Source organism: Chiroxiphia lanceolata, chromosome 2 (assembly GCF_009829145.1).
Source record: "Chiroxiphia lanceolata isolate bChiLan1 chromosome 2, bChiLan1.pri, whole genome shotgun sequence".
NCBI lineage: Eukaryota > Metazoa > Chordata > Aves > Passeriformes > Pipridae > Chiroxiphia > Chiroxiphia lanceolata.
In genome coordinates, this window is record NC_045638.1 from 243,803 (window position 1) to 271,157 (window position 27,355).

The 27,355-nt window shown below is 56.8% G+C and overlaps 5 protein-coding genes across 5 annotated transcripts; 4 read left to right on the top strand and 1 right to left on the bottom strand.

Annotated features, from left to right (window-relative positions):
- The first annotated feature begins 948 nt into the window (after positions 1-948).
- On the top strand, positions 949-2,772 carry LOC116782975 (hemoglobin subunit rho-like). Its single transcript, XM_032680160.1, has 3 exons — positions 949-1,357; positions 1,445-1,667; positions 2,588-2,772. The coding sequence occupies exons 1-3, from the start codon at positions 1,035-1,037 to the stop codon at positions 2,714-2,716; spliced, it is 675 nt and encodes a 224-aa protein (XP_032536051.1). The 5' UTR covers positions 949-1,034; the 3' UTR covers positions 2,717-2,772.
- Positions 2,773-6,568: 3,796 nt separating this feature from the next.
- LOC116782986 (hemoglobin subunit beta-like) lies at positions 6,569-7,949 on the top strand. The gene is made up of 3 exons (XM_032680182.1): positions 6,569-6,744; positions 6,846-7,068; positions 7,747-7,949. Exons 1-3 carry the CDS (start codon positions 6,653-6,655, stop codon positions 7,873-7,875), a joined length of 444 nt encoding a protein of 147 aa, XP_032536073.1. The 5' UTR covers positions 6,569-6,652; the 3' UTR covers positions 7,876-7,949.
- A 1,876-nt stretch (positions 7,950-9,825) lies between these two features.
- Positions 9,826-11,393, top strand: LOC116782978 (hemoglobin subunit beta). Its single transcript, XM_032680167.1, has 3 exons — positions 9,826-10,004; positions 10,106-10,328; positions 11,173-11,393. Exons 1-3 carry the CDS (start codon positions 9,913-9,915, stop codon positions 11,299-11,301), a joined length of 444 nt encoding a protein of 147 aa, XP_032536058.1. The 5' UTR covers positions 9,826-9,912; the 3' UTR covers positions 11,302-11,393.
- A 62-nt stretch (positions 11,394-11,455) lies between these two features.
- LOC116782984 (hemoglobin subunit epsilon) lies at positions 11,456-16,446 on the top strand. Its single transcript, XM_032680179.1, has 4 exons — positions 11,456-12,298; positions 14,771-14,880; positions 14,987-15,209; positions 16,247-16,446. Exons 1-4 carry the CDS (start codon positions 12,227-12,229, stop codon positions 16,373-16,375), a joined length of 534 nt encoding a protein of 177 aa, XP_032536070.1. The 5' UTR covers positions 11,456-12,226; the 3' UTR covers positions 16,376-16,446.
- Positions 16,447-25,171: 8,725 nt separating this feature from the next.
- Positions 25,172-26,310, bottom strand: LOC116781969 (olfactory receptor 52R1-like). Its single transcript, XM_032677872.1, is given in 5 exon segments — positions 25,172-25,313; positions 25,315-25,470; positions 25,472-25,596; positions 25,775-25,866; positions 25,869-26,310. Coding segments are annotated over 5 exon segments (942 nt in total). The 5' UTR covers positions 26,296-26,310.
- Positions 26,311-27,355: the final 1,045 nt, after the last annotated feature.

The following is a 27,355-nucleotide window of genomic DNA, read 5'->3' on the forward strand; positions in this document are numbered from 1 at the left end:
GACACCTTCCACTAGATCAGGCCTTGGACGCTTCCAGGGATCCAGGGGCAGCCACAGCTTCTCTGGGCAACCTGGGCCAGGGCCTCCCCACCCTCACAGGGAAGGATTCCTTCCCAATATCCCATCTATCCCTGCCCTCTGGCAGTGGGAAGCCATTCCCTGTGTCCTGTCCCTCCAAGCCCTTGTCCAAAGTCCCTCTCCAGCCTTCTTAGATCAATGGACCAGTACTGATCTGTAACTAGAATGTCTCAAGAGGTCTGGATGAAACCTAAACTCCCCACAGACAGTCCCAAAGTTTGAACAAAATCATAGAATCATGGAATGGTTTGGGTTGGAAGGTACCATGAACATCATCCAATTCCAATCCCCTGCCTTGGGCAGGGACACCTTCCACTAGAGCAGGCTGCTCCAAGCCCTGTCCAACCTGGCCTGGAACACTTCCAGGGTCCATGGCTTTGTCTGGATGTCCCACACCTCATTCATCCCAGTTTTGCTTTCTGAGCACGAGCAAAGCTTCACCTGCAGCCTGGAAAACACCTGTGACACCCAGAGTCAATCTGAAGCCTTTGGCCAGACCTGGACCTGGTGGAAATGGGTGTTGCTGGTCTGGCTGTGACATGACAGGTCCTGCTTTGTGGAAGATTTTTAATTCCCAGCAGAGAGAGGCCAGTGAAGGGTTAACACTGGACACACATGGAAAGAGCAGAGGAGCCTGTTCCCACCCCCAGCCTGCCCTGACATCCCACACAGGTATTCCTGGAAACCTGGAGCCGAGAAGGTGACTTCTGCTTCACTAACACCATCCCTGGAAGTGTCCAAGGCCAGGTTGGACGGGGCTTGGAGCAACCTGGGCTGGTGGAAGGTGTCCCTGCCCATGGCAGGGGTGGCACTGGATGGGCTTTAAGGTCCCTCCCAACCCAAAGCATTCCATGATCCTAAAGCACCTCGCTGTGGGTCCATCCTGCTGTGGGGATGGGGTGGCACGTCCAGCCTGTGGTCAGCAGGCGGCCACGGGGGAAGGAGAGGGAGATAAGATGTCCTGTGTCCTGAGCAGCCTGTTAAGTGACTCACAGGGCTCTTTCCTCGAAGGCCACACCTCACTGCAGACTGACCCCTGCCCGGCCAGCCCGGCCCCCTGGACCCCCCATCCCATGGCCCCTCGGGAATGGCCGGGGAGGGGCTGCGGGCAGGGGATAAAAGGCCCAGAGGGGTCTGGGCTCAGCTACGGGGTCTGTGCCCTCCTGCAGCCCAGCAGAGCCGCCACCATGGTGCACTGGTCAGCAGAGGAGAAGCAGCTCATCAGCAGCGTCTGGGGCAAGGTCAACGTGGAGGAATGTGGGGCCGAGGCCCTGGCCAGGTACGTCCAGCTCCGGGGACCTGGAGAGAAACCCCTCCGGTCACAGGGGGTTAATGTGTCCCTGTGCCTGTTTGTGTCTCTCCCCAGGCTGCTGATCGTCTACCCCTGGACCCAGAGGTTCTTTGACAACTTCGGGAACCTCTCCAGCCCCACGGCCATCATCGGCAACCCCAAGGTCCGTGCCCACGGCAAGAAGGTGCTCACCTCCTTCGGGGAGGCCATCAAGAACCTGGAGAACCTCAAGGCAACCTACTCCAAGCTGTCAGAGCTGCACTGTGACAAACTGCACGTGGACCCCGAGAACTTCAGGGTGAGCTGTGCTTGGGGCTTGACCCTCTGTCCCTCCTTCCTCAGAGCATCTCAGCACTTGGGGGGTTTCAAACAGGCATAAATAACTTATACTTTATTTACCAAACAGGAAGAGGGTGGCTGGGGTGGGCACAGAGGGAGTGGGGAAGGTTTGGCATTTAATAATGCAGGGAAATACCAGGTTCCAGGCTGCGAGGACAAATCTGGGGACAAACACAGGGAGGTGCTCTGAAAGCCCAGAGGCTTGTGCAGGCATGGCTTGAGAAAAGGAGAAGGATGTTGGGAGGTTGAGTGGGGTTGAGGGTGGAGAGCATGGAGGGAAGTCCCCCTGGCACCTCCTGGCCCCATGGACGGAGACTGCTTTGTTGGGGATCATTTCATCTCCCCATTTCAAAGGCTGGCAGGCAGGGGAGGAGAGGGAAAAGCAAGTGTGGGGTGGTTTGGGGCTGGACACTGATGGGAAGAGATGGAGACTGAGATTGGAGAGAGAGGAGAGGTCTGAGTGGGGGGACAGGGTAAGCAGAGGAGGGGGAACAAGGAGTGGAGTGAAGCCAAGGTCAGGGCACAGGCACCCTCACTGAGGGTGAGGAGAGGGAGCAGATCAGGCTGGAAGGGACTGGGAGGGCTGGATGGGGCTGGTGGCCTTCAGCCTCTGTCTAAGCCTGGCTTTGGGGGTGTAGCAGGTGGACCTCACACTGACCCTCTGCTCCAGCAGGTGTGGGTTTCACAGCAGAAAAAAAAAAAGACGAAATATCTGGAAATAAAATCCAGAGGCTGGAAAATGCTACTTCCCTGGGGTGCAGACCCCAGGACCCACGGGGGAGCAGGGTCCCTCCAGCCCCTGGTCCAGGGGTGCTGTGCAGGACCGAGGGGTGCCAGCACCCTGCTGACCCGGTTTCCCTCCTTCCCTCCCCTCCGCAGCTCCTGGGTGACATCCTGATCATCGTCCTGGCCGCCCACTTCGGCAAGGACTTCGGCCCCTCCTGCCAGGCCACCTGGCAGAAGCTGGTGGGGGTGGTGGCCCACGCCCTGGCCCACAAGTACCACTAAACCCTCGGGACACGAGCAGCTGTGTCTGTACCGGGCAATAAACCCCACATCTTCTGGAATTCTCTGTGTTCGGTGTCTCTGTGGCTGCTGCAGGGTGGGCGGGAGGGAGGGGCAGGAAAGGGAGATGGGGGCTCTGGGTGCTGGAGCAGCACGGACTGGGGAGGCAGCCAGGCTGGGCAGAGGGAGTCAGGCTGGGCAGAGAGGGAGCCAGGCTGGGCACAGGGAGCAAGGCTGGGCAGAGAGGGAGCCAGGTTGGGTAGAGGGAACCAGGCTGCTTCTCCTGCCTCTCTGGGCTCTCTGAGCCATCAGCTGCTGCTGCCCCTCCCTGCTGGTCCCAGACCTGCCCACACAGAGCAAGGCTGGGGTGTCCCTTCCATGCAGAGCTCCAGTGGGACATCAGGGGATGCTGATCTGAAATCCAGCCATGGGCAAAGCCCAGCCCACTCAGTCCCAGCTCACCCAGTACACCTGAGCCTGCTGAAACCCCTGGGGGGGGGGATTTAGTCCTGTTCTCTGCAGAAGGCCAAGTGCAGGGCAAGCAGGGACTCCTCTGGCCCTAAACTTCTCTACCTGTGATGCCTGCAAGGATATAAATGTGTAGAGATTCACTGATTAGGCAGAAGTTTGGCCCCACACAAGGATTTTAATGTGTAGAAGTTCACTGGGTAGGCAGAAATTTGCCCCTCCGTATTTTGGTACCGATGTATTTTCAAGAAGTTGATCAAAGGCATTTTCTGCATCAGCACTGAAAACACCCCCCCTTATTTTGCGCATTTTGATCAGAGTTCAGTGTCTGAAATATCTGCTTGATCCCCAGGGGAGGGGATGAGGGATGAGGGCAGCTTTCAGGCAGGATGGATCAGAGCCTTTTTTCAGTCATTTTGGCTCAATGGAAGCATGTTTTTCACTGGAATGGGAAGATTCCATGTAAGCACCGCAGTTTCAGCAGTGCTTTTTCAGGAATAACTTAAAAAGCAAGAGGAGAGACATGCTGGTGTCTCAAGATGATGGAACTCTTGTTTTGCATGATTTAGGAATACATTTTCTGTCCTTCTCCTGATAAAGCAGGGATCTTACAACCACTCTATCCTGCCCAGCCAGGCAGGCAGAGGGTCCAGGCTCTCTGGCAGCACCAAGAACATTCTGGGTTGGGGGAAAAGAAGTAGAGAAAGACCCAAAGAACTGCATCCAGCTTCCCTGCAGCACAGCCTCTCCTTCCAGCCAGCAATGGGCATTTCAGCGTGATTCCAGGGGGTGAGACCTTTCTCAACATCTTGTTCCAGTCCAAACCCTTGGAATTTGCCACCACACACACAAAATGATGGTGGGTGCACCCAGCAGCACCCCCAGAGCTGTTGGGTCGCTCACAGCGTGGTCCCAAACCAGCCCCCCCGTGTGCAGTGACTGGACATCAGTGTGTGTGCTTGTCCTGGTGTCTGTGAATGTCCTCATCACTCTGTGCCTGTCCTGGTGTCTGTGGATATCAGCACATGTGCTTGTCCCAGTGTCTGTGAATGTCCTCATCACTCTGTGCCTGTCCCAATGTCTGTGGCCATCAGTGTATGTGCTTGTCCCAGTGTCTGTGAATGTCCTCATCACCCTGTGCTTGTCCTGCTGTCTGTGAATGTCCTCATCACCCTGTGCTCCTCCCCTATGGACACATCCATGTGGAGCATGTCCTGCTCCCTGGCCAGTGCCGGGATGGTCCTGTTGGCCTGGACTGGGGTACAGACAAGGGCAGGGTGAGGTGCTGGTGTCACAGAGCCAGGGGGTCACACTTTCCCAGTGAGAGTTCTCCCTCTCTGGTGTGAGACAGCAAAGCTGCAACCACCAAGAGCCCACCTGACCCCAAAGTGGGGGGTAGAGGAGAGCATTGCATGCTCTGGCTGCCCCATCCTTGGAAGTATCCAAGGCCAGGTTGGACGGGGCTTGGAGCAACCTGGGACAGTGGGAGGTGTCCCTGCCCATGGCAGGGGGTGGCACTGGATGGGCTTTGAGGTCCCTTCCCACCCAAACTATTCTGGGATTTTGGAGTGGGAACAAAGACACCCTGGAGACCTGCTGGCTTTGGACAGCAGGCACTGCACGTTCCAGGGGGAGCAGGGGCTGGGCTGGCTCCAGAGCCTGGGCACAGATGCCACTGCTGCTGATAAGGGCTCTGTAAAGCTTGGCGTGGGACACTCCTGCTGCAATCAGGGACAATAAACTCTGCTTGTGCAGAAAGGCCGACACTGGAGCTGCCTTTGGACATCACTGGGATGGTTTGTCTCTAAAAAGGAAGGCTCCTGTCCATGGAAAAGGGCAAGTGTGTGGCCAAGACATCAAACATGACTTGAGCAACCTGGTCTAGGGGAAGGTTCCTTGCCAATGGCAGGGAACTGGAGTGAGATGATCTTGAATATCCCTTCCAACACAAGCCATTCCATGATCCTAGGATTCCATGATTCTAAGATTCTGAGACTTAGGAGATCTTCCACCCACACCAAAGGGAACAGCTGGCTGGGAGGGTGCTTGGGGGCAGAGTCCTGAGCATGGTGAAATCCATGCCAGGCAGACAGTTTTCTTTCTGGGGACCAGCTGGGGATAAACTGCCAGGTATTGCTGCAGGTGCTCTGGGGGAGAGGAAATCTCCTTTTGATTCTGCAAACAGGAAAAAAGCTACAGGAATTGCCCCTGCCCAGCACCTTGTGATGACCATTTCCCCTCCCACCCTGTGTCCCCAGGCTGCTCCCTCAGCAGACAACCCCAGCTCCCCAAACCTGCCAGCCAGGCTGCTGCTCCCAGCCATAAAGAAGGTGATTTTAAAATATACTTAAAATTAACTCTTTCTTATAAAAGTCGATGAGGCAGATGGACCCCCTGGAGAAGCCCCAGGCTGAGCCCAGGGCTGGGGCAGTCTGGGCTGTCCTGCCTTTGGGTTTTGCCAGGTCTCAAGTACCCAGAGCTGCTCAGAGCAAATATTCCTGGCCAGGCTCCCCCTGCCATCCTCGGAGGCACCTTCAGGGCAGTGTCTGCCTGGCTGGGAGCTCGTTACCAACCACTGCCCCACCCCTGCAAACAGCCCCTGGGCCGGCCCAACAGGGCAGGTTTCCTTCAGATGTCTCCATGGCTCACTAATCTTCAAACTTAGAAGGCCTTGGAAGGACTTTGCAGGGAGTTTAAACTCATATTTATTCCCTCTGTCAGCTGGTAACTGCCTTGTGGCACTAATGCAGCTGCTGGAGATGTTCTCTGGCTGCCCAGAGAAGCTGTGGCAGTCCCATCCTGGAAGTGTCCAAGGCCGAGGCTTGGAGCAACCTGGGATAGCGGAAGGTGTCCCTGCCCATGGCAGGGGATGGAGCTGCATGAGCTTTAAGGTCCCTGGCCACAGGGATTCCATGATTCCGTGTGCACAGCCCAGCAGGGACATGGATTGCTGGTGACACATGGATTGGGGGTGACACACGGATAGGGGGTGACACATGGATTGGGGGTGGCACATGGATTGGGGGTGGCACACAGATTGGGAGTGGCACATGGATTGGGGGTGGCACATGGATTGGGGGTGGCACACAGATTGGGGGTGGCACACGGATTGGGGGTGGCACATGGATTGGGGGTGACACACAGATTGGGGGTGGCACACGGCTCTCCCACTCTGGAACCCTTGGCCAGGGCCTCACCAGCAGCTCCATGTGTGCTCAGGGCTGAGCCTGGGGGTGAGGTGATGCTTGTCCTCACAAAGACAGAGGGGGAAAGGGGGAAGGGGCCTCTTTTCCCCTTGGACAGCATCCAAACCACTATCTGCCCTTGTGCAGCCCCGCTCCCCCCCCAGCCCCAACCAATGGCTCCGGGAACTGAGATTAGGCCCAGCTGTGTATAAAACTGCCCGGGGCAGCCTCTGGCACCACTCTCTCATTGTGCAGGGACGCCCAGGCAGCCCCTCTGCTCGGCACCATGGTGAACTGGACGGCTGAGGAGAAGCAGCTCATCACCAGCACCTGGAGCAAGGTCAACGTCACCGACTGTGGTGCCGAGGCCCTGGCCAGGTAGGTCCAGCCCTGGGAACCTGCCCAGGGCACCTGGAGAGAGAAACCACTCCTATCAGAGGAACATTAATGTCTCTATGGCTGTTTGTGTCTCTCCCCAGGCTGCTGATCGTCTACCCCTGGACCCAGAGGTTCTTTGCCTCCTTCGGGAACCTCTCCAGCCCCACGGCCGTCATTGGCAACCCCATGGTCCGTGCCCACGGCAAGAAGGTGCTCACCTCCTTCGGGGAGGCCGTCAAGAACCTCGACAACATCAAGAAATGTTTTGCTCAGCTGAGCAAACTCCACTGTGACAAACTGCACGTGGACCCCGAGAACTTCAGGGTGAGCTGTGCTCGGGCTCCAGCCTCAGCTGGGCAGAGGGGTCTGTCCTGGAGTGGGGTCCTGGAGGGGTCTGACAGACAGTGGGACCTGAGAGAAACCCTGAGACTGCCCCAGCCTGGGAGTCTGCTCAGGGCAGGGGTGATGAAAGGGGAGGAACAGTCACATTTGGGGAGAACAGAGACAAGTTACGGGGCTGGGATCTGTGAGAGGAGGGACCCAGGCAGGGGAGGGGGATGGGGACAAACACAGAGTCAAACACATTCCAGTGGGAAAAAACATCCTGGAGCAGCCAGAGAGCAGAAGGGAAGAAGCTGAGACAGAGTTTGGAGGGAAGAGCTGAGCTTGGCTGTGATGGAGAGATTAAACCAGGAGGGAAAATAAACAGCCATTTCAGCAGGAGGCATCTGAGCCCAAGGACAGCCTGGATGGGCAGGGGTGGAAAAGGAAGGGATAAACCCAGTGGAAGCAGGGGGAGGACACTGCACAGCAGGCAAGGGAAGGTGTTTGGGGAGGATCCAGCACACCCAGGGATCCTGGTGCATGCCAGAGACACAATCTGTGCCCGGGGGCTGGGATTTGTGGTGAATTCCTCAGTAACTGGTGTCCCCACACGTGTGACAGTGGGGAGGGGTGGGAGGGCAGCACCTGGCTGATGGCTTCTCCTCTCTGCCCTGGCAGCTCCTGGGTGACATCCTCATCATCGTCCTGGCCTCCAACTTCGGGAAGGACTTCACCCCTGCCTGCCAGGCTGCCTGGCAGAAGATGGTCCGTGTGGTGGCCCACGCCCTGGCCCACGAGTACCACTGAGCCCCCCGCCAGCATTCCTGCATGGAGACACTCCTGGGGAATCCTCCTGGTCTCTAATTGCCAAATAAACACCAACTGCTCAGCCACGAGGTGTCTGGCTCTCTGTGGGAACAGGGAAGGGGCCGCACGGGGGCTGGGGAAGGGAGAGGGGAAGATCACACACTGGGGAAGGGAGAGGGGAAGATCACACACTGGGGAAGGAAGAGGGGAAGATCACACACATGGGGCAACGGGAGCCATGGTCTCATTCATGCAAGTGAGACTTGTCTAAGCTGGAGAATCCAGGGGAACATTCAGGACAAAACCCAAATGAACACCACAAAATGCAGAGAGAAACACTCTGGTGCTTTTTGGAGACATCGGGTAACATTGTTTGGTTTAATTTTTTAAGCCTTTCACAGATTAAGTGGAACAAAACTGAACAAAAATGTGCAGTGGGAGAAGGGACAGGGAGATTGGGTCCATTGTTTGTTGCTTCCTCCATGTAAGGAAAAATGTGGGGCATTTTTGGGTTTTTTGTTTGTTTGTCTGGTTGGGTTTTTTTGTTTTGTTATTTTTGTTCTGGTTTGTTTGGTTGGTTTTCGTTTGAGGGTTTTTTTTTGCCTAAATCATTGTCATTCTCAGATTAGCAAGGGCAGAATGTAATAAACACAACTATCAAGGCCAGGTTGGACAGGGTTTGGAACAACCTGGGCTGGTGGGGGGTGTCCCTGCCCATGGCAGGGGGTGGGATGGATGGGCTTTGAGGTCCCTCCCAACCCAAACCAGTCTGGGATTGCATGAAACACTGCACTGCTGGGTGTGGAGGGCTGGGGACAGTGTCATCCCCGGGCCCTTTGGCCAGGCCCCCTCTTGTGCTGAGCAGTCAGAGGAGAACTGGGGCCCTCATTAGAAATGACAGCAGCTCATGCCCATGCAAACACTTCTCTCCATGGCCATCCAGGCCCCACGGGGACATTCCTGCACCCCACGAGCTCCATCCCCAGCGCCGACATCCCACCCCACCACCCCCAGCTGGAGCAGGAGGGGATGTGCAGTCCTGGAGACCCGACTGCCTCTCCCACCTCTCAGCAGGAGCACTGCTCCTCAGGCTGCCAAATCCCTGGCTCAGGCACTGTCTCCTGCTCCACATCTGTGCAGATGTTTTTTCTTCACGGGAAGGGTGGTCAGGCTGCCAGGAGCATGGGCAGGGGCTGCCCAGGGAGGTTTGGAGTGCCCAGCCCTGGAGGTGTCCCAGGAAGGCCTGGCCGTGGCACTCAGTGCTCTGGGCTGGGGGACAAGGTGGGGATGGGGCACAGGGGGGATCCATGGGCTGGGAGGGCTTATCCAGCCCCAGTGATCCTGGGATTCTGTGACATCCCAGTACATCCAGTCTTCCCACCTCTCCTGGGGCCCTGTGAGCCAACACCCTGCAGGCAGTTGATGTGCCCTGGGTTATAACATCTCCTTTCCAGCCCTGTTGGCTTTCACCAACAGACTCTTTGAGACAGGAACTCTCTCTTGACTGCAAGGCCAAGATTTTACTAGTGTCGCCCTAAAGCTTTCAGGCTCTTGAAGAGCTGATGGGAAAGAACAGGGAGAACCCAAACCTGACAGGTCCTGCAAGAAGAGGACAAAGAGAAACTGGTGCATTCAGAGGGAGAACCCAAAAACCCCATGTCCGAGCCTCCTGCCCCGGGGGTTTGCACCATGTGAGGGGCACCGAGCCCGGCAGACACCGTCCTGAGGGCTGCCGTGGGACTGCAGACCCGGCGTGGAGATAATGCCACCCTGCAGCGGGGCTGGAAATCAGGGACGGCGCTGGATCTGGGCACCTTGCCCTGGGGCCCCACCCTGATGTGGGGTCCCCTCCCTCGGGGTGCCAGGGCTGCGGGGCCCCCCCGGGGCGCAGCCAATGAAGGGGTGCCCGGGCGGGAGGAGGGGCCCAGCGGAGAGGATAAAAGCGGGGCTGGCAGAGCCGTCCCCAGCCTGCGATCCCTCGGGAGCCAGAGCCGAGCCTCCTCCAGCCCCGCCACACGCAGCCCTCCAGCCGCCGCCATGGTGCAGTGGACAGCCGAAGAGAAGCAGCTCATCACCGGCCTCTGGGGCAAGGTCAACGTCGCTGACTGCGGCGCCGAGGCCCTGGCCAGGTAGGTCCAGCCCCGGGAACCTGCCCAGAGCACCCGGACAGAGACCACCCCGACCACGGGAGCGTGACCCTGACCCTGTGCCCGCTTGTGTCTCTCCCCAGGCTGCTGATCGTCTACCCCTGGACCCAGAGGTTCTTCGCTTCCTTCGGGAACCTGTCCGGTGCCACCGCCATCCTCGGCAACCCCATGGTCCGCGCCCACGGCAAGAAGGTGCTCACCTCCTTCGGGGACGCCGTCAAGAACCTGGACAGCATCAAGAACACCTTCGCCCAGCTGTCCGAGCTGCACTGCGACAAGCTGCACGTGGACCCCGAGAACTTCAGGGTGAGCCCTGCCCCGAGCGGGGCTCTGTCCCCCCAGGGCAGTGTACCCCCAACCCCGACCCCCACCCCGGGAGGGATTTACCCAGACGTGGGGCTGCAGGAGGAACAGCAGGGGCCGGTGTTTGGAGTGAGGGGGAGAGGCAGAGGGACAGAGAGGAAGGGACCAACCTGCTGCCTGGTGAGAGGGTGCAGGGGAGGGTGCCTGGGGACAGGAAGGGGTTGAGGAGGTGGTTTCAGTGCAGGAAGGGATGGGGAGAGCAAAGAGAAAGCAGTTGTTAACAGAAAGAGGTCTGAGCCAAGGGGAGAGCCAAGGAGCAAGAGTGAAGCTTGGCATGCAGGAGAAGGGAGAGATGAGTGAGGAGAGCTGGATGCCAAAAGCAAAAGAGGATCTAGAAGGAAAGAGAGCTTTGGCTCCTGTGTTTGTGCAGCTGAGAGTTCCCCAGTGGGGAATTAACCCTGACATTCGTCCCCGGGGCTGGCAGAGATCCCCCCACGTCAGCATGAGCTCGTTGTTTGTGCCAGGGTGCTCTGAGGTGCCCAGTGCCAGCTCCCTGCCATGCTGGGAGCTCAGCTGGGTCTTCTACTTGGGAAAAACTCCCAAACAGAGACTGAAGGGAGAAAGAAAAATTTAATCAACACAATTTGTTGAGAATTTTCGGTTACTCTTCTCAGAGGGTATCAGAACCTGAACCTTTGGAGTAAGAGCAGAGACCAGGTTTAAGGTGCATCTTAAAAAGGACTTGAGGGAGGTTTTCAAGGCTACAAATTTCCTGGAGGCTTCCCTGGGTGTAACGTGAGTGCCTGTGCGGGGCATTGCTGACCTGAGTGTGCTCTTGTCCCCCCAGCTCCTGGGTGACATCCTGATCATCGTCCTGGCCGCCCACTTCGGCAAGGATTTCAGCCCCGACTGCCAGGCTGCCTGGCAGAAGCTGGTGCGTGTGGTGGCCCACGCCCTGGCCCGCAAGTACCACTGAGCAGCGCAGGGAACCGGGGCAGCCCCGCGCCCCGCGCCCGCTGCCGCCCGGAGCCGCTTCCAACAGCAAATAAAGCTCATCCTGTGAAGCCTCCGCAGAGTCTGTGTGTCCCTGAGGGGCTGGAGGGCTGCGGGGACACGGGCATGGGGCTGGGGTGTCAGAGGGAGCAGGGTCCCAGAAAATCCCCCCTGCCCCACGTGGGCTCGGTGGTTTGTGTGGGATTCGCCTCTGGGAATTGTGCTTTGGGGATATGGGGTTGGTCCAGCCCTGCCACCCCCGTCGTCACACGCTGGGGAGTCTGCACTGAGGAACTACTGGGAATTTTACTGTGAAACCTGCGTGTCTCTCCCAGACAAGGGGAACTGGGAGGATTCATATTGCTGGGGGAGGAGGATAAACAAATTGAAGACTTTAATCTTCCCTGGCTCATCACTGGCATCAAACCCACCCAAAATCAGCTGAGTCACACTGGCCCAGCAGCCAGCTGGGTGGGGGCAGGTTTGAGATAAACATTTTGCTATCAAGGCCTGTCCAGACCTTGTTTATTCACTTCTCTCCCACCCTGAGCCGCCCACGCTGCAGTTTGGGGGGGTCCAATCCTGCCAAGGGCAGAGACTTCATCATTTTCTGGATGTGAGGATCGATCAGTGCTCTGCACACGGGGAGTGTTGGGTGGGTTTGGGTGTCTGCAGAGCAGGACTCATCTGGGCAGAGCTTGTTCTTGGCATAGGAAGCACCATCTGAATGGTGACGCAGCAAAAGCGGGGGGGAACTGAAGGGACTCGCTCATTTTTTAAGGGGAAACATTGGGCAAAGCTATTTATCCCAGGACCTCTGCCCTAATCCTGCTTCAGCCACGTTCCTGGACACTCCACTATCAGCCCTGTCCCACAGGAGGGTGTTAAAAACCCTCTGTGACCCATAAATGCCCTTTCTCACACACGTCTCCCAAAGGAAGAGGCATTTTGTTCCTGGTGTCAAGGTAGACACTGAGAAGGTGAGAAGATGAATTGCAGTGAGTCCCAAAGGGTCTTTCTCCCTGCAGGGAGGCTGGGCAGGCACAGGGGCACCAGAACCCCCAAGTTCTTCATGATTTTTCATAAGTTTCTTTATAGATATTAATAGTTTTGTATGACCATGATTGTTCACAGACTTCAGGCAGAAATGATTGAATTATTTGCATAAGTAGTTCTCCTGTAAGTGAGGTGTGTGGGGGTAGGAATCACTGGAGAGCTGGAGAGGGACTTTGGACAATGGCCTGGAGGGACAGGACACAGGGAATGGCTTCCCAGCGCCAGAGGGCAGGGCTAGATGGGTATTGGGAAGGAATTCCTGGCTGGGAGGGTGGGGAGGCCCTGGCCCAGGTTGCCCAGAGAAGCTGTGGCTGCCCCTGGATCCCTGGAAGTGTCCAAGGCCAGGTTGGACGGGGCTTGGAGCAACCTGGGCTGGTGGAAGGTGTCCCTGCCCATGGCAGGGGGTGGCACTGGATGAACTTTAAAGGTTCCTCCCAACCCCAACCCCTCCATGATTCTATGACTCTCTGAGCCAAGCAGACCTCTCAGGTCAAACCCTACAGATCAGCCCAGCAGGACAGGGCTGGGCTGGAACTCCCGAGGTTCCTTTCAGGGTCCCCTTTCCTGGGAGCAGGGAGAAGGGGCATGGCAGTATGGGAACAGTCCCTGCTCCCATTTCATGCTGTCAGAAGGTCCCTGTGGGTGCCAGCACCCCTGGGTGGTGCCTGGAGCAGCACTGGCAGCACCCAAGTCCTGGCAGGGCTGATAAGGGGGTGCAGGAGGGGGGCACTGGTGCCTGGCAGCATTTTCCCTGCATGTTCTCTCCCCTTGACTGCCCCCGGGCTGGGCTCAACTTGATTTGTCATTGTGCTCCAGCCCCCCACACTGGGTTTTCTGGAGAAAAGGCAAATGTAGGCAAATCTGATGAAGGTTATTCATCTCTATTCCATTAAAAAAAGGTCTACAACTAGAGGAGGAAAGCAATATTGTCAGGCTGGAAATGTCCCTCAGTATTTTTTTTCTTTGAATTGATTTTCCTGCCGTATTTTCAATACAGAAGACACTTGGCAGGAGATGGTCTGTGGAGGAAGGCAAGGGCTGGTGTCTGGAGAGGAGCCTGGGCAGCCCTGCACCTCTGCTGCAGCCTGGCCACACAGCCACCCCCTCAGCTGTCCCCAGCTCTTCCCTAGCCCAGTCCAAACCCTGTGGAAAACAACAGGAAAGCAGCAGATTCCTCCGGGTGCCTCGGAATCAGCACTGAAGCCCCTGTGCTTCCAGCAAGGATGGTGTTTCTTGGGGTTTATGCAGGAAACAAAAGAGGAAAGCTCCCCAGGGCATTGCTCCTGGCTCGGATGCATCACCCCTGGGTGTTCAGGTGTGTCAGGGCAGCCTGGATATCTCCTCCTCAGAGCACAGCCTGGCTGAGTGTGGGTGGGCTGTGGAATTTGGCAGGTTCTGAAGGGGCTCCCCCCAGGCTGGACAGCCCTGAGCTGAGCTTTTGCTGCTTTTTGAGCCCACGGCAGGTCCTGCAGTGACAAACCTGGTGTTCTAAGCCTGTTTCACCCCCCCTTTATGGATGTGGCTGGAAGCAGAATTGAGATGAGAAGGATGGGTCCTGTGTGGTCCTTGCTCCCTGTCCTGCAGCCCTGCATTGGGCTGGTCCTTTCACATCTGAGGGGAGAACATTTGGGTGAACTTACCATGGGAGGAGGGTGGAACAAGACAAGCTTTAATGTCCCTTAAACCCAAACCAGCCTGTGATTCTACCAGAGGACATCCTGAGTCGGAAGGGACCAACAAGGATCATGGAAGTCCAGCTCTAAACTTGGACTCTGAAATGCAACTATGATTCTTCCTGCTCCAAAAGGCACAAATAAATCAAACAGGTCAAGTTCTGTCATGGGAGAGGGAAAATGAGGCTAATGCAGATTTGGGCTGCAGAGCCTGAGCATCCTCCCAACAGCTCCAGCACTGCCACAGCTCCTGGTGGTGCAGGGAGTCCTCGGGCAGGGCAGGGCTGGGGACAAACCCCTCGGGGTCGCTCTGCCAGGGGCTGGATTTTGCCCTGGACATTCCTCATTTCACTGAGGGAAGGCAGAGCCCAGTGTTGGGAATGCTGAGGCACCAGGTTCACACCTCTGAGTCCAGCCCACGCTCAGTGGTGATGGACCATCACCCCAGGGCTCTGCAGCCCCTTCTCCACAGAGGGGCCCACGCCTGGAAGGTGAGAGGAGAGCTGCCCTCACAGAGGGGAAGGGACAAATCTGGAGCTCAGGATAACCAGAGGCCCCTTCTCTGTGTGCCACACCCTGGCCATCCTCTCCTGCTCCCCCTCCTGCTGGAGGGGACCCCCCCATCCCATGGCCCCTCGGGAACGGCCGGGGAGGGGCTGTGGGCAGGGGATAAAAGGCCCAGAGGGGTCTGGGCTCAGCTACGGGGTCTGTGCCCTCCTGCAGCCCAGCAGAGCCGCCACCATGGTGCACTGGTCAGCAGAGGAGAAGCAGCTCATCAGCAGCATCTGGGGCAAGGTCAACGTGGAGGAATGTGGGGCCGAGGCCCTGGCCAGGTACGTCCAGCTCCGGGGACCTGGAGAGAAACCTGCAGGGAAACCGAGGCAGCTGCATTTGGGAACATTAACACGTGTCTGCTCGTGTCCCTCCATCTCTCCCCAGGCTGCTGATCGTCTACCCCTGGACCCAGAGGTTCTTCTCCAACTTCGGGAACCTCTCCAGCCCCACAGCCATCATCGGCAACCCCAAGGTCCGTGCCCACGGCAAGAAGGTGCTCACCTCCTTCGGGGAGGCCGTCAAGAACCTCGACAACATCAAGGGCACCTACTCCAAGCTGTCGGAGCTGCACTGTGAGAAGCTGCACGTGGACCCCGAGAACTTCAGGGTGAGCCGTGTTTGCTGTCCCAGCCCCTGCCCTGGGCCCTGTGGGCAGAGGCAGATTTTGCTGTTACTTCAAACAACCCTGTCCAGGGGCACTTGCCTGGGTGGTGGGGGCAGAGTCTCTGTGTCCCAGGAGAGGTGGCAGCTTGTGTAGGGCTGTTGGCAACAGCGTGGGGGACTTCACCCTAAGAAGTCCCACTGGTAGTGCCAGCAGAGCACCGGGGAGGGGCAGATACTGGGAGATGGTTACTGGAGGAGATCTCGCTGGGGAACGACCCCGGGGAAGGTGCAGCATGGGCTGGAGGAGGAGGAGGCAGAGGGAAGCTCAGCAGAGCATTTCAGGAAATTCAAGGTCCTATAGCAAGATAAGCAGAACCATAGAGCAGGGTCCTGCCTGGAGTGGGGGTGGGACACTCCCCACTCCTCCAACACTCTCGAATGCAAATGAATTGTCTTCATTTAGACCTAAAAAGAGAAAGAAAAAACCCACAGTTCTTTAGGGTGGTTCTCAGGCTAAATTGTTTTAATGTTTTCAAGGTTCTTTCTTTCTTTCTGGTTTTATTTTATATTTAAGAATGCAGCAAATATTGTTTTCCAAAAACTCAGAGCTTTCTATGGAAAGGCTGAGGATTCTGCTGTCGCAGTCCCAGGGCACAGGGAGAGACACGCCCATAACCAGCCCCACAGCCCGAGGGGCTGGGGAGGAAGAGGAGGAGGAGTGTGCAGTGTGTGAGACTCCGTGCAGGAGGGAATTCAGCCTCAGGGAGAAGTCAGGGCAAGGAAACAGCCCGTGGGATGTGGGTGGTGTCGGGGGCGGAAGGGAAGGAGAGGGACTGGGGTGGGGGGAAATTGCAGCAGGAAAACCGGGGAGAAATAAAAGGAGAAGCTGTTCGGAGCCAAAGGCACGGCAGGACACAGGGTAGCAGAGGGAGCGGAGCCTTCGCGGCGGCGGGTCCAGCGCGGACATCCCGAGCTCCGGGTGGGCTGTGGCACAGCCTTCCAGCAGCACTGACCCTGCCTGTCCTCCTCCTCCTCCTCCAGCTCCTCGGAGACATCCTCGTCATCGTGCTGGCCTCCCACTTCGGCCGGGATTTCACCCCCGCCTGCCAGTTCGCCTGGCAGAAGCTGGTGGGTGTCGTGGCTCACGCCCTGGCCCGCAGGTACCACTGAGCCCCCGGGCAGAGCGGGAGCGCGGGGGGATGTCCCGGGGACCCCTCGGGCCGCGACCGCCAAATAAACGCCTCCAGCATCACCCGCAGCGTGTCCGTGTGTCTGTGCCGGGAGCGCGGGGCCAGCGCGGGCTGTTCCCGCTCGCCAAAGCTGGGCCAGAGCGAGATTCCGCAACTCCGCAGTGCTCCCTCATGTGCGAGCGCTGCCAGTGCAGGGGCTGGCACAGAAACCCGGCGGAGGGTCCTGGGAACGGGGAGGGATTGCAAGGGAATCACGGGATCGTGGGGTATCCACAGTTGGACGGGACCCCCAGGGATCGTGGAGTCCAACACCCGGCCCCGCACAGGACACCCCAACAGTCCCCCCCGTGTCCAAGAGCACTGTGCAAATCCGTTCTCCCAGCTCGGCAGCAAAGCGGGATAAGGAGAAGCCAGCACAGAATTCCCTGTCCAGGTGCTGTGCCCCCAGGGAGCTGGGGCCTGCCGTGCCCAGCTCTAGGGCTGGGGATGCTCCTGTGAGAGCACCTGATCCGGGAGAAAAGCTTTGAACTCGGGCCCCTGGGAGGTTCAGGAGATGTTGGAGAGGGACTTTGAACAAGGGCCTGGAGGGACAGGACACAGGGAATGGCTTCACACTGCCAGAGGGCAGGGATAGATGGGATATTGGGAAGGAATTCCTGGCTGGGAGGGTGGGGAGGCCCTGGCCCAGGTTGCCCAGAGAAGCTGTGGCTGCCCCTGGATCCCTGGAAGTGTCCAAGACCAGGTTGGACGGGGCTTGGAGCACCCTGGGCTGGTGGAAGGTGTCCCTGCCCATGGTAGGGGTGGCACTGGATGAGTTGAAGGTTCCTTCCCACCCAAACCATTCTGTGATCCCATGATTTCCATGGTGGGCTCCAGGAGAGGTGGCATCTCCCAGTGGATGAGGAACCACAGCCACAGAACACAACCATTCTCTGATTTCTATAATTTAACATTATTTCCCAATGCCTTTTCCTACCCATTTCCCCAGGAAAGAATCCCTGAAATCTGTTCATTATTGCTCTGTGCTGTTGTGGACATTCCCTTCCTTTCTCAAGCAGCACTGTGTGCAGCTCATTCATCAAAGCTTTGTGATGCTGTCCCAGGTTTGAGAGAAGCTGCAGTGGGAGAGGAGAACAATCCATCATCTTGCTGGAGGGAACTTCCCTCTATTCCAGGGCTGCCTGACACAATTCAAAGGGATTCAGGAGTTTTGTCAGTTCTAAACAGGACCTGAACCAAATCTGTGCTGATTGCAATTCCTTTCAAAGAATTCTTATTCAAATGTCAGTCAGGAGCAGGGGAACCAGGGGACAATCAGGTGTAATTATTTTTATCTGGCCTTATCCCCACACATCAAAATTACAGGAGCAGAAAAAGTCCCAAGTTCACTTCTTAGCATACGCCAAAAATACTCTTTAAGCAGCTCTGTGCTGCCCCTTCTGGGGTTGTTTATCAAGTATTTATAGGTACGACTTTACACCTCTCCAGGGAATTCTGCCAGGAGTGGCAGCACCACGGAGCATTCCAGGAGCCAGAGCCAGCGGGGCTGGAATTCAATCACAATAAAATCAGCCACCCCTGGGGCCTGTCTGCCGTGTTTGACACCCTGCTGGAGCCAGGCTGACTGATGAGGTCCTTGCTCTGATGTTGTAGATGCATCACTGCTTTTGAGAAGTAAATGATGTTGTTTGCTCCAAGAACCAGTGTGGAAATTCCCAAGTTGCCAAATGAATCCGTGCTCCTGCGACCGTTTCTGGCAGGTTTTGATGCCGTGTGTTACCTTACAGAGATATTTGGACAGAAAGTCTCTCTGCCTGTGGAACAAAGGGGATCCTTTCAGCTTTCCTAGCCCTTAGGATGGGCTTAATCCATTGGGTCAAAGCAACCCCACAGGTGAGACTGGAGGGATGGGACCAGCTCTCCTGGCTCTCTTCCATGAGCCCCTTGTGCCAGGGCTGGCTGGGAACAGGACCACGACCTTTTCCAGTGTCACTGGCACAATCTGATGCCATGGCAACCGCAGCACTGCTGCAAACCCCCTCGGAAATGGCATGTGGATATTAAGGGCTGTTTGATTCACCTGCCTTGGTGACTTTGGAGAAAGGAAGGTTGGAAACCCCAGAGCGGCTTGTCAGAGCAGATCTGCCTCATCTTTCCCTTGTTCCCCCCCTTCCCTCCTCCCTGTTCTGTTAGTGCCCTTCCAGCCCAAATCCTCTGCAGTAGAGACCAGGCCTGTGCAGGGACCACATTTCTGAGCTGATGAGGACCTGTCCTTCCCTATCCCGAAGTCTCACCCGGCTGGAAGGGTGGGAATTCTCACAGCCCGGCCCGGAGTGACCTCAGAGACCAAACCATCCTGTTCGATGTTGTTGGCAGCATTTTGTCATGTCTCCCTCGAACTTTCTTTGCCCAGGCCAGGCCCCCGTGGCTGTGCAGACAGGGCACCATGCACCTCCTTCTCCCCAGCCCTTTCCCAGCCCTCTCTCCACAAAGTTTTGCTGTGGGAGGACTTGAATCTTCCCAAGCACACAGAGAAGGGACAGTGAGGCTTGTCAGAACCCCAGAATCACTGAGGTTGGAAAAGACCTCCAAGATCATGGAGTCCAACCTGTGACCGATCCCCACCTTGCTGAGCACTCCCAAAGGTGCTGATCCAGGTCCTCTGGTGACTCCCTGGGAGCTGGAGATGGTGCTGTGCTGCCCAGCCCAGCCAGGACTGACCTGTCACAGGCTCATCCATTGGCACAGGAGCTGAGCACCTTCTGGAGCTGTCCCACTCCTCCCCCAGGGCACAGCACCCACTGGGCCGTGGGGTTCATCCTGTCCCTGTGTGCCTTCATTGCTTTGTGTCTGACAGGGACAAAGAGAAAAGCAGGATGGGAAAAGCAGGCAAAGAGTGTTCCTGCCTCAGCCTCTCTGTGCAGCTGTCCAGGTGAACAGCTCTGTGGAGGGGCAGGATGCCCACTCCCCGGGCAGCCCCATGGGTGCAGGTCGGGCCTTTTCCCAATTTTTACCCATATTTACCAGGCCAGAACAGCCGGTGATGTACGGAGTGGATAAATCAACATTTCAACTTCTGTGGGCCACCAAAGCACATTTATGGTGGTGAGGAGGCGTCGCCCAGGGTTGCACACCCAGACTCAAACACCTCAGTCTGCATTTTCATGCTGAAGACCATCCCAGCAGGCTGGAAAGCTGTCTGCTAATTTAACTTATCAAGCTAATTACTGGGCTGCTGCAGTGCCAAGTGGAGGCACAGATGTCTGAGCTTTGTCTGAGAAGTGGGGCAGTAGAAAATGGACCAGTTCCACCTCTCAGGGCACGCACGGGAGTTCAGCCCCCAGTTAAACAATGCCAAGTTCCCTGTTTACACAGGCAGATGGAGCGTGAATTCCTTGAGTGCTGAGGGCTGGAAAAGTTTAACTTCTTCCATGTCAGCCCCTGAGAAGAGCAGAGGCCAAGCCAGGAGGATCATTAGTGTCGTCTCCAGGGGCATTTCATAACTCACTTTTAATTTTTTCCTTATAACCCCACAGGTACAGCTCTGGGTTCAAAGCTTGAGCCCTTTAAGCATTGATTTTCTGTTTTAATTTGTATTCCACAGAGCACATTGTTCCCCTGGGGAGCCCATGGGCTGGGGGCTGGGAGCCCTGGGCTGACAGTTCTGTGGGAGAAAGGTGGCTTTGTGCACACCTTGCCTAATTCTACCCACAGTGTAGCTGCAATAACAACATTCCTGCTAAGAATTATAGTTGCTCTGTATTCTCCTAATAAATATCAACTGAAATACCTGGCACTGGGAGCAGCCTGGGCTGTGGCACTGGCGGCAGCAATTGGAATGGTTCCGAATAAACTCGGGAGTGAAGGGGAACGGGAAGGTTCCAGAGTTGCCAACAGACCTGCAGGAGTGCCCGTGACCCCTCCCCAGCACTGCCAGGGCTCCCACCTGGGGCTGGACAGGAGGGGTGTGCAGAGCAGGGGCTGTGGTACCATGAGGGGATGGTCAGGAGGGGTGTGCAGGGGCTGTGGTACCATGAGGGGATGGTCAGGAGGGATGTGCAGGGGGTGTGGGTACAATAAGGGGATGGTCAGGAGGGATATGCAGAGCAGGGGGCTGTGGATGCCATGAGGGGTTGGTCAGGAGGGGTGTGCAGGGGATGTGGGTACCATGAGGGGATGGCCAGGAGGGATGTGCAGGGAGCTGTGTATGCCATGAGGGGATGGTCAGGAGGGATGTGCAGGGGGTGTGGTACCATGAGGAGATGGTCAGGGGGGATGTGCAGGGAGATGTGGATGCCATGAGGGGATGGTCAGGAGGGATGTGCAGGGGGTGTGGTACCATGAGGGGATGGACAGGAGGGATGTGCAGAGCAGGGGCTGTGGTACCATGAGGGGATGGACAGGAGGGATGTGCAGGGGGTGTGGTACCATGAGGAGATGGTCAGGGGGGATGTGCAGGGAGATGTGGATGCCGTGAGGGGATGGTCAGGAGGGATGTGCAGAGCAGGGGGCTGTGGTACCATGAGGGGATGGACAGGAGGGATGTGCAGAGCAGGGGCTGTGGTACCATGAGGGGATGGACAGGAGGGATGTGCAGGGGGTGTGGTACCATGAGGGGATGGTCAGGGGGGATGTGCAGGGAGCTGTGTATGCCATGAGGGGATGGACAGGAGGGATGTGCAGAGCAGGGGGCTGTGGATGCCATGAGGGGATGGTCAGGAGGGGTGTGCAGGGGGCTGTGGATGCCATGAGGGGATGGTCAGGAGGGATGTCCAGAGCAGGGGGCTGTGGATGCCATGAGGGGTTGGTCAGGAGGGGTGTGCAGAGCAGGGGGCTGTGGTACCATGAGGGGGTCGAGGGCCATGGCCCACAGCAGCCCTGAGTGCAGGATGGAGAAGCAGTGACTGAAGAACATCTGGGCGAGGCAGGTGTCAAACCTGGTCTCCCATGAGCCCAGAGCAGCACCCTGAGCACCGTGGGGAGTGTGGACAGACACACTGAGCTCCAGCATGGCCAGCAGGCACAGCAATAGGAGCATGGGCTTGTGGAGGCTCTGCTCAGCTCGGATGCCAAGGAGGGTTGCACTGTTTCCCAGGGTGGAAATGATGTACAGGCAGCAGAAAGGGATGGCAAGCCACACATTCCCACTTTCCACTCCCAGGATTCCTGTTGGAAGGAAGGTAGAAGGTCTAAGGAAGCTGCTGTTGCTCTCTTACCTAGTGCAGCATCTTTGTCGTGTCAGAGATCCAGCAGCAGATCCCGCAGCAGATCCTGCTCATCCTGCAAAAGAATTCACAGAACCCACAGAACAGCAACCAGGACACACAGTAAAGCCTTGTGTCACTGCAGGGATCTGCAATTCTGACTTGGCAGCAAGAGGGAATTTTACCTTTGTGATCAGCTCCCAGCACAGAGAACCACAGCTCCTAAAGGTCAGAAAGCTGCTGGAGATGGAGGAGGCAGTGCCTGGCTGATGGATTTTGGTTTTGCTGTGCCAGGGCACGGAGAGCTGTTTAATTGACTGACAGACTGACTGTGGTGCCCCAGGGAGCCACAGCACTGGGAGTGACATCCTGGCTGGAGGGGGAGAGCAGACTTGGACCTCAGACAGAGATCCCACCCCTGGGCAGGAGTCAGGGAGGGAGTTCACTGGTCCTTGCTCGGGCTTTTCCTGGCCCAGCAGCAGAGCAAGAGGAGGAACCCCTTGCAGGTACCAAGACCTGGGCTCTGACGTTTCCAGGTGACTCCCTCACCTGCATATCCCAGTGTGGATTGCAGTGCCTTAGCGAGGAGATTCCCAACTCCCTCCTGTCGGGTGCTGCAGAGCACATCAGCTCTGCTGGCTCCGAGCCTCATCCTCGGTTTAGATCTCTTTTTTTCCCACTATTTTTGTTTTAAATCCTTTGCACCTCTGTTTTCTTTCTTTCTGTGAGTTGATCTCAGGCTTGGTGATCTTCTCCTTCCCTAAAAATAGCCTTGGCAGCACAGAGCTGCGGGAAGGGCCCCTGTGCCAGGCGATTTCTGCCTCTCGAGCTGAGCACAGCTGAAAACACTCACAGTGCAGCAACACTGCAGGACACAGCCAACAAACACCCACCAGCCTGGGGGTGCCAAAGGTGCTGCCAAAAAGCAGTTCAGTGAACACCTGCTAATCCAAGAGTAGAAGATTTTGGCCTCGGATATCCTTGTGTGTACAAACTCGGGTGCTGTTTTCCAGCATGAATGAAGTAAACAACAACCACACCACCCTCTCCAGAGGGGGAGAGCTCTGGCAGCTCCCAGTGCTGCCCAGGAACCTTCTGCAAGCTGAGGAGACAACATTTCAGTCCTACTTACCCACCTGGCCAGGCTGAGGCACAAAGGTTGTCCTTCCTTACAGGTCTCTGGGTACCTACTCTGTCAGCAGCAGCATCTCAGCTGGGCAGGACCCATCAGTCACATCAGGGCACAGCTGGCACTGCCAAAGGCAGATTGTCTCACCCCACTGTCTGTCCTGGTCGGATAAATGGTGAGTGCAGCCCTCACTGACAGGAGAAAAGGGTCTGAGAGGAACAAGCTCCTCACAACCCAGGCACCCTCCCTTTAAAACTCATCATCACTTCAACCACAGTAACACCGTCAGTTATCTGATGTTTATCTGAGAGCTGACATGAGAAAAGCAGCCTAGAAAAGCTGATGGCTTTGCCTTAAATATTTATATGGATATTTGTACCTCCACACCCAAACAGGAGCTGCTGGAGCATTTCCCTCCAGGCTGCAGGTGAACGTGCCTTGACATCCCCCTCCACAAGGCTCCCCAGGACTCCCAGGCTCGCTGGGGACTTCTGCTTCTTGGTTTTGGCTGATCCACTGCCTCAAAGGAGGCGATGCAAACATGTCCTTGAACCCCAGTGTCCAGTGGGATTCGCCTTGGCTTTGCACCAGGAGCTAAATGGGAGCAGGAACTGGGTGTGATGTCAAAGCAGGACTGGGAGGTGCTGCTGGTTTATGGCTTCAATGAGGGACATCAGGCAGGAGGAAACACTCCTGGAAGACCCTCTGTAGGGATGAGGAGGAGAGATGGGAATGCACCAAGAGGAGAGAGTGATGGTGGCAAGATGGGGAAAAGCTGGAGAGAGACCTTGGACAAGGGATGGAGGGACAGGACACAGGGAATGGCTTCCCACTGCCAGAGAGCAGGGCTAGATGGGATATTGGGAAGGAATTCCTGGCTGGGAGAGTGGGCAGGCCCTGGCCCAGGTTGCCCAGAGAAGCTGTGGCTGCCCCTAGATCCCTGGAAGTGTCCAAGGCCAGGCTGGACGGGGCTTGGAGCAACCTGGGCTGGTGGAAGGTGTCCCTGCCCAGGGCAGGGGTGGCACTGGATGAGCTTTGGGGTCCCTCCCAACCCAAACCATTTGTGATTCTGTGATTGCTTGAGCTCCCTTCCCGGGCTGACGTGGCCTCAGGCACCACCAGCAGGAGATGGAACTCCTGAAAACACTGGGGTGCCCATCAAAATGGATGGATGGATGGATGGATGGAAGTTGGCCATGAGGGCAGCTCCCATGTTCTTAATGAAAATGAAAATAGCACATTTTCTGTGGACCCTACAGAAAATGGGGGTTCTATCCCCAGAGTGGTGGTGGGTGAGCATCATCCCACAGACAACAGTGCAGCCCTGATTTATGGGGTGGGTCCTCTGACACCAGCTTTTGGGTGAACTGCCCCTCTCCCCCTTTGCCTTTCCCCACCTTTTCACTGTGCTCTGTGAAAAGCTACTTCTGTTTTAGCTGGAGGAAAAGGATGAACTTTAAGTTGAAATTCAAGTATTCTACTGAAATGATGCCAAAAAAATATTCATTTCCCATTTTGTCTGCAGCTCAACCTCTGCTTTGCTTGGGCAGAAGAGCAAGTTCTCTTCCCAGGGCTCCCCCTCCTGCTCCCTGCTGGGGTCCAGCTCACAGAGAGAGATCAGAGCCCAGAGGCTCCTCCTGGGTGGCCACAACAGTCAGGGCTGCTCAGAGGGACCAAGAGCTCTGAGAAATGCCAGGCCAGGCCAGAGACATCCTCTCCCTCTGTTAGAGCTCCTCACTTTGCACTGGTAACAGAGGATGGTCCATAATGTGCTGGAGTTTTGTCACCTGGGCTTGGAGGGGTCTGTTAATGCTGGAAATTAAATTCTACCCATGTCCTTCTTCAAGGACAGCCACCATTCCCATCTGAGTACCTTCCCAGGGAATCAGGGGGTCATTTAGGTTGGAAAAGACCTTTAAAGTCATCGAGTCCAACCATAAACATAGGGCTGCTAAGCCCAGCACTAACCCATGGCCCCAAGTGCCACATTTACATGGCTTTAAATACCATCACACGGTCCAGGGAACACTCTTCATAAAATGAAATCTGCTGCAGGAGGATCTTCTGGAGACACTCAGCCTTGCAGTGAAAATAATTAGTCATGAGAGGATATTTTTTTAACAGTGAAAAGGATTTTAGCAGTGAGGAGTTTAACTCCTGGGACGGATAAACTCTCCATCCCATGGGGTGTGGAAGCCAGACTGAATGTTTTTATGCCAAATTTCATCACACAGTGGACGAAACCTCCTGGGCAGCAGTAACAGAGGAGAGAACCAGGTGATTCTGCAAGAACCCATTGCTTGAACTCTGGGCAGGGAGGGAGGTTCCTCCTGAACTCGCAGTCACAGCGTTAGCTCTGGTTAAATCTGCCAGCAGCAGTAAATCATCAGCAGTTTGAGGCACACACACACAGAGCCATAAAGGTGGGAAGAGACCTTTAGGATCACCAGGTCCAACCCATTGGGGTCAGGTTCCCATCCAGGAGGATGACCATGCTGTCCCAGAGCTCCTCGGTCCTGACCCCACAAGCAGTGGGGTTCAGTGTGGGGGGCACGGGCAGGTACAGGTTGGCCACCCCGACAGGGGGGGGGGATGCCCTGCCCAGCACGGTGGGCGAGGGCCGTGAGGAGGGAGGGGGTGTAGAAGGCCAGCATGGCACAGACATGGGATGTGCAGGTGCTGAAGGCTTTCCATGGGAATGACAGCCTTGTCACCCCCCAAGGATCACGGTGTGGGACACGGGAGCAGCAGCAGGTCCATCACTAAGACCAGGAAAGCCACGCAGAGGCCGTGCATGGCACTGACCCCAGTGTCCCCACGGGCCAACGTCACCAGGGCCACATGCTGGCAGGAGGAGTGGGGGGTGATGTGGTGCTGGCAGGAGGAGTGAGGGGTGACGTGGTGCTGGCAGGAGGAGTGAGGGGTGACGTGGTGCTGGCAGGAGGAGTGAGGGGTGATGTGGTGCTGGCAGGAGGAGTGAGGGGTGATGTGGTGCTGGCAGGAGGAGTGAGGGGTGACGTGGTGCTGGCAGGAGGAGTGGGGTGATGTGGTGCTGGCAGAAGTGCCTCCTGTGGAGGAGGAGGCACGTGGGGCTCACCAGCAGGATCCCCCACACCAACCCCACGTTGCCCAGGCCCCCACCACGGGCCCCCAGAGGGTGCTGGAGTGCCAGAGCGGGCAGCACATGACAACAGAGCCATCCAAGGCCATGGCCACGAGCACCCCCGACTCCACCGTGGAGAAGGTGTGGGTGGAGAACATCTGAGTGAGGCAAGAGGGAAATCCAATCTGCCCCGAGCCCAGCCAGAAGCTGCCAAGCATTTTGGGCACAGTGGAGGTCGATAGGAGCAGGTCAGTGAAGGCCAGCATGGCCAGGAGGAGGTTCCTGGGCTCCTGCAGGGCGGGCTCTGCCCTCATGGCCAGGAGCAGGGAGATGTTCCCCAGCAGGGCGAGGACATACGTGATGCAGAACAGGAAGGCAATCCAGAACTGCTCCTTCTCCAGCCCAGGGATGCCAAGGAGAAGGAAACAGGGAGGATGGGAGAAGGCAGTGGAGTTCAGAGACATGAACCCTTCTTGTTTCTTGCCTGCACCGAGGGCTTTTGTGTCCTGTAAAGCAAAAAGCATCAAACACCTTCAGTCTGACCCGGCCGGTGGCAAACGGGGACTGGCAGGAGGTTGGGTCTAGAAGCTCAGATTCCCCCCATGGTAAACCTTTGACAGCTGCTTGCACAGGGCCAGGAGAGCCCCTGTGAAGGAGGTGTCCTGCCAGCTGGCACTGGAAGTGCCCTGTTCCCCTTGGGGTGGGCCTGGAGTAGATGGGATTCCTCCTGGATCAAAGTGAACAGGAACACTGCCCAAGGTGCACACCTGACACACTCCAGTGTCCAAAGGACGTCCAGCCCCAGAGACCAGATCAAAGCTGGAATGAAGGAGTGGGGAGATGGAGTCCTTCGTGCTGGCCCAGGAGCTCTAAGGACGTTTGACCAACACTGTGCTGCTCTCCAATGGAACTGAGGTGCCAAGTGCTTGTCTTGGTCAAGAAACACCCAATTAGCAAAAAGCTGAGCCAGTGCCACAGTATTTGGCAAGCCCCCCACCCCACCCACAAGCCCAGAGCTCCAGGGATGCCCATTCTGCCCTCAAAGAGACTTCAGCTGCCCCAGACCCTGCACATTGCTCTGCTTGTTTTCCCTGATACCTGGGAGAAAGGATCCCTTGAAGAGCCCTGCAGGATGATCCTGGACTGATGAGACCCTTTGGAAACCTTCCTGGAGCTGCTGGAGAGCTGCAGGGAGCAGAGGGCTGAGCAGGGCCCCAGGACAGAGCGGGGCTTTTCCTCCCTGAGGGTCTGATGTAGCCGAGCTGGGTCTGCTCCTGCCACACCCGGAGTGAGATGTCACTGTCACCATCACAGCCCCTCCCAGCACAGCCACCAGGACCAGCTGGAGCTGGGCTCTCAGCTCAGAGAAGAGCTGCAAACCTCACAGGTACTGGGGGTTTGGAGTCACCTGCACTCTGGGAGATATTCCCTGTTTCTTCTATGTGGCTGAAAACATTCATTGAAATTCCTGATATTTCACTTCTGCATTCCCCCTCCTTCCTGCCAGCTGCCTCTGTTGGTACT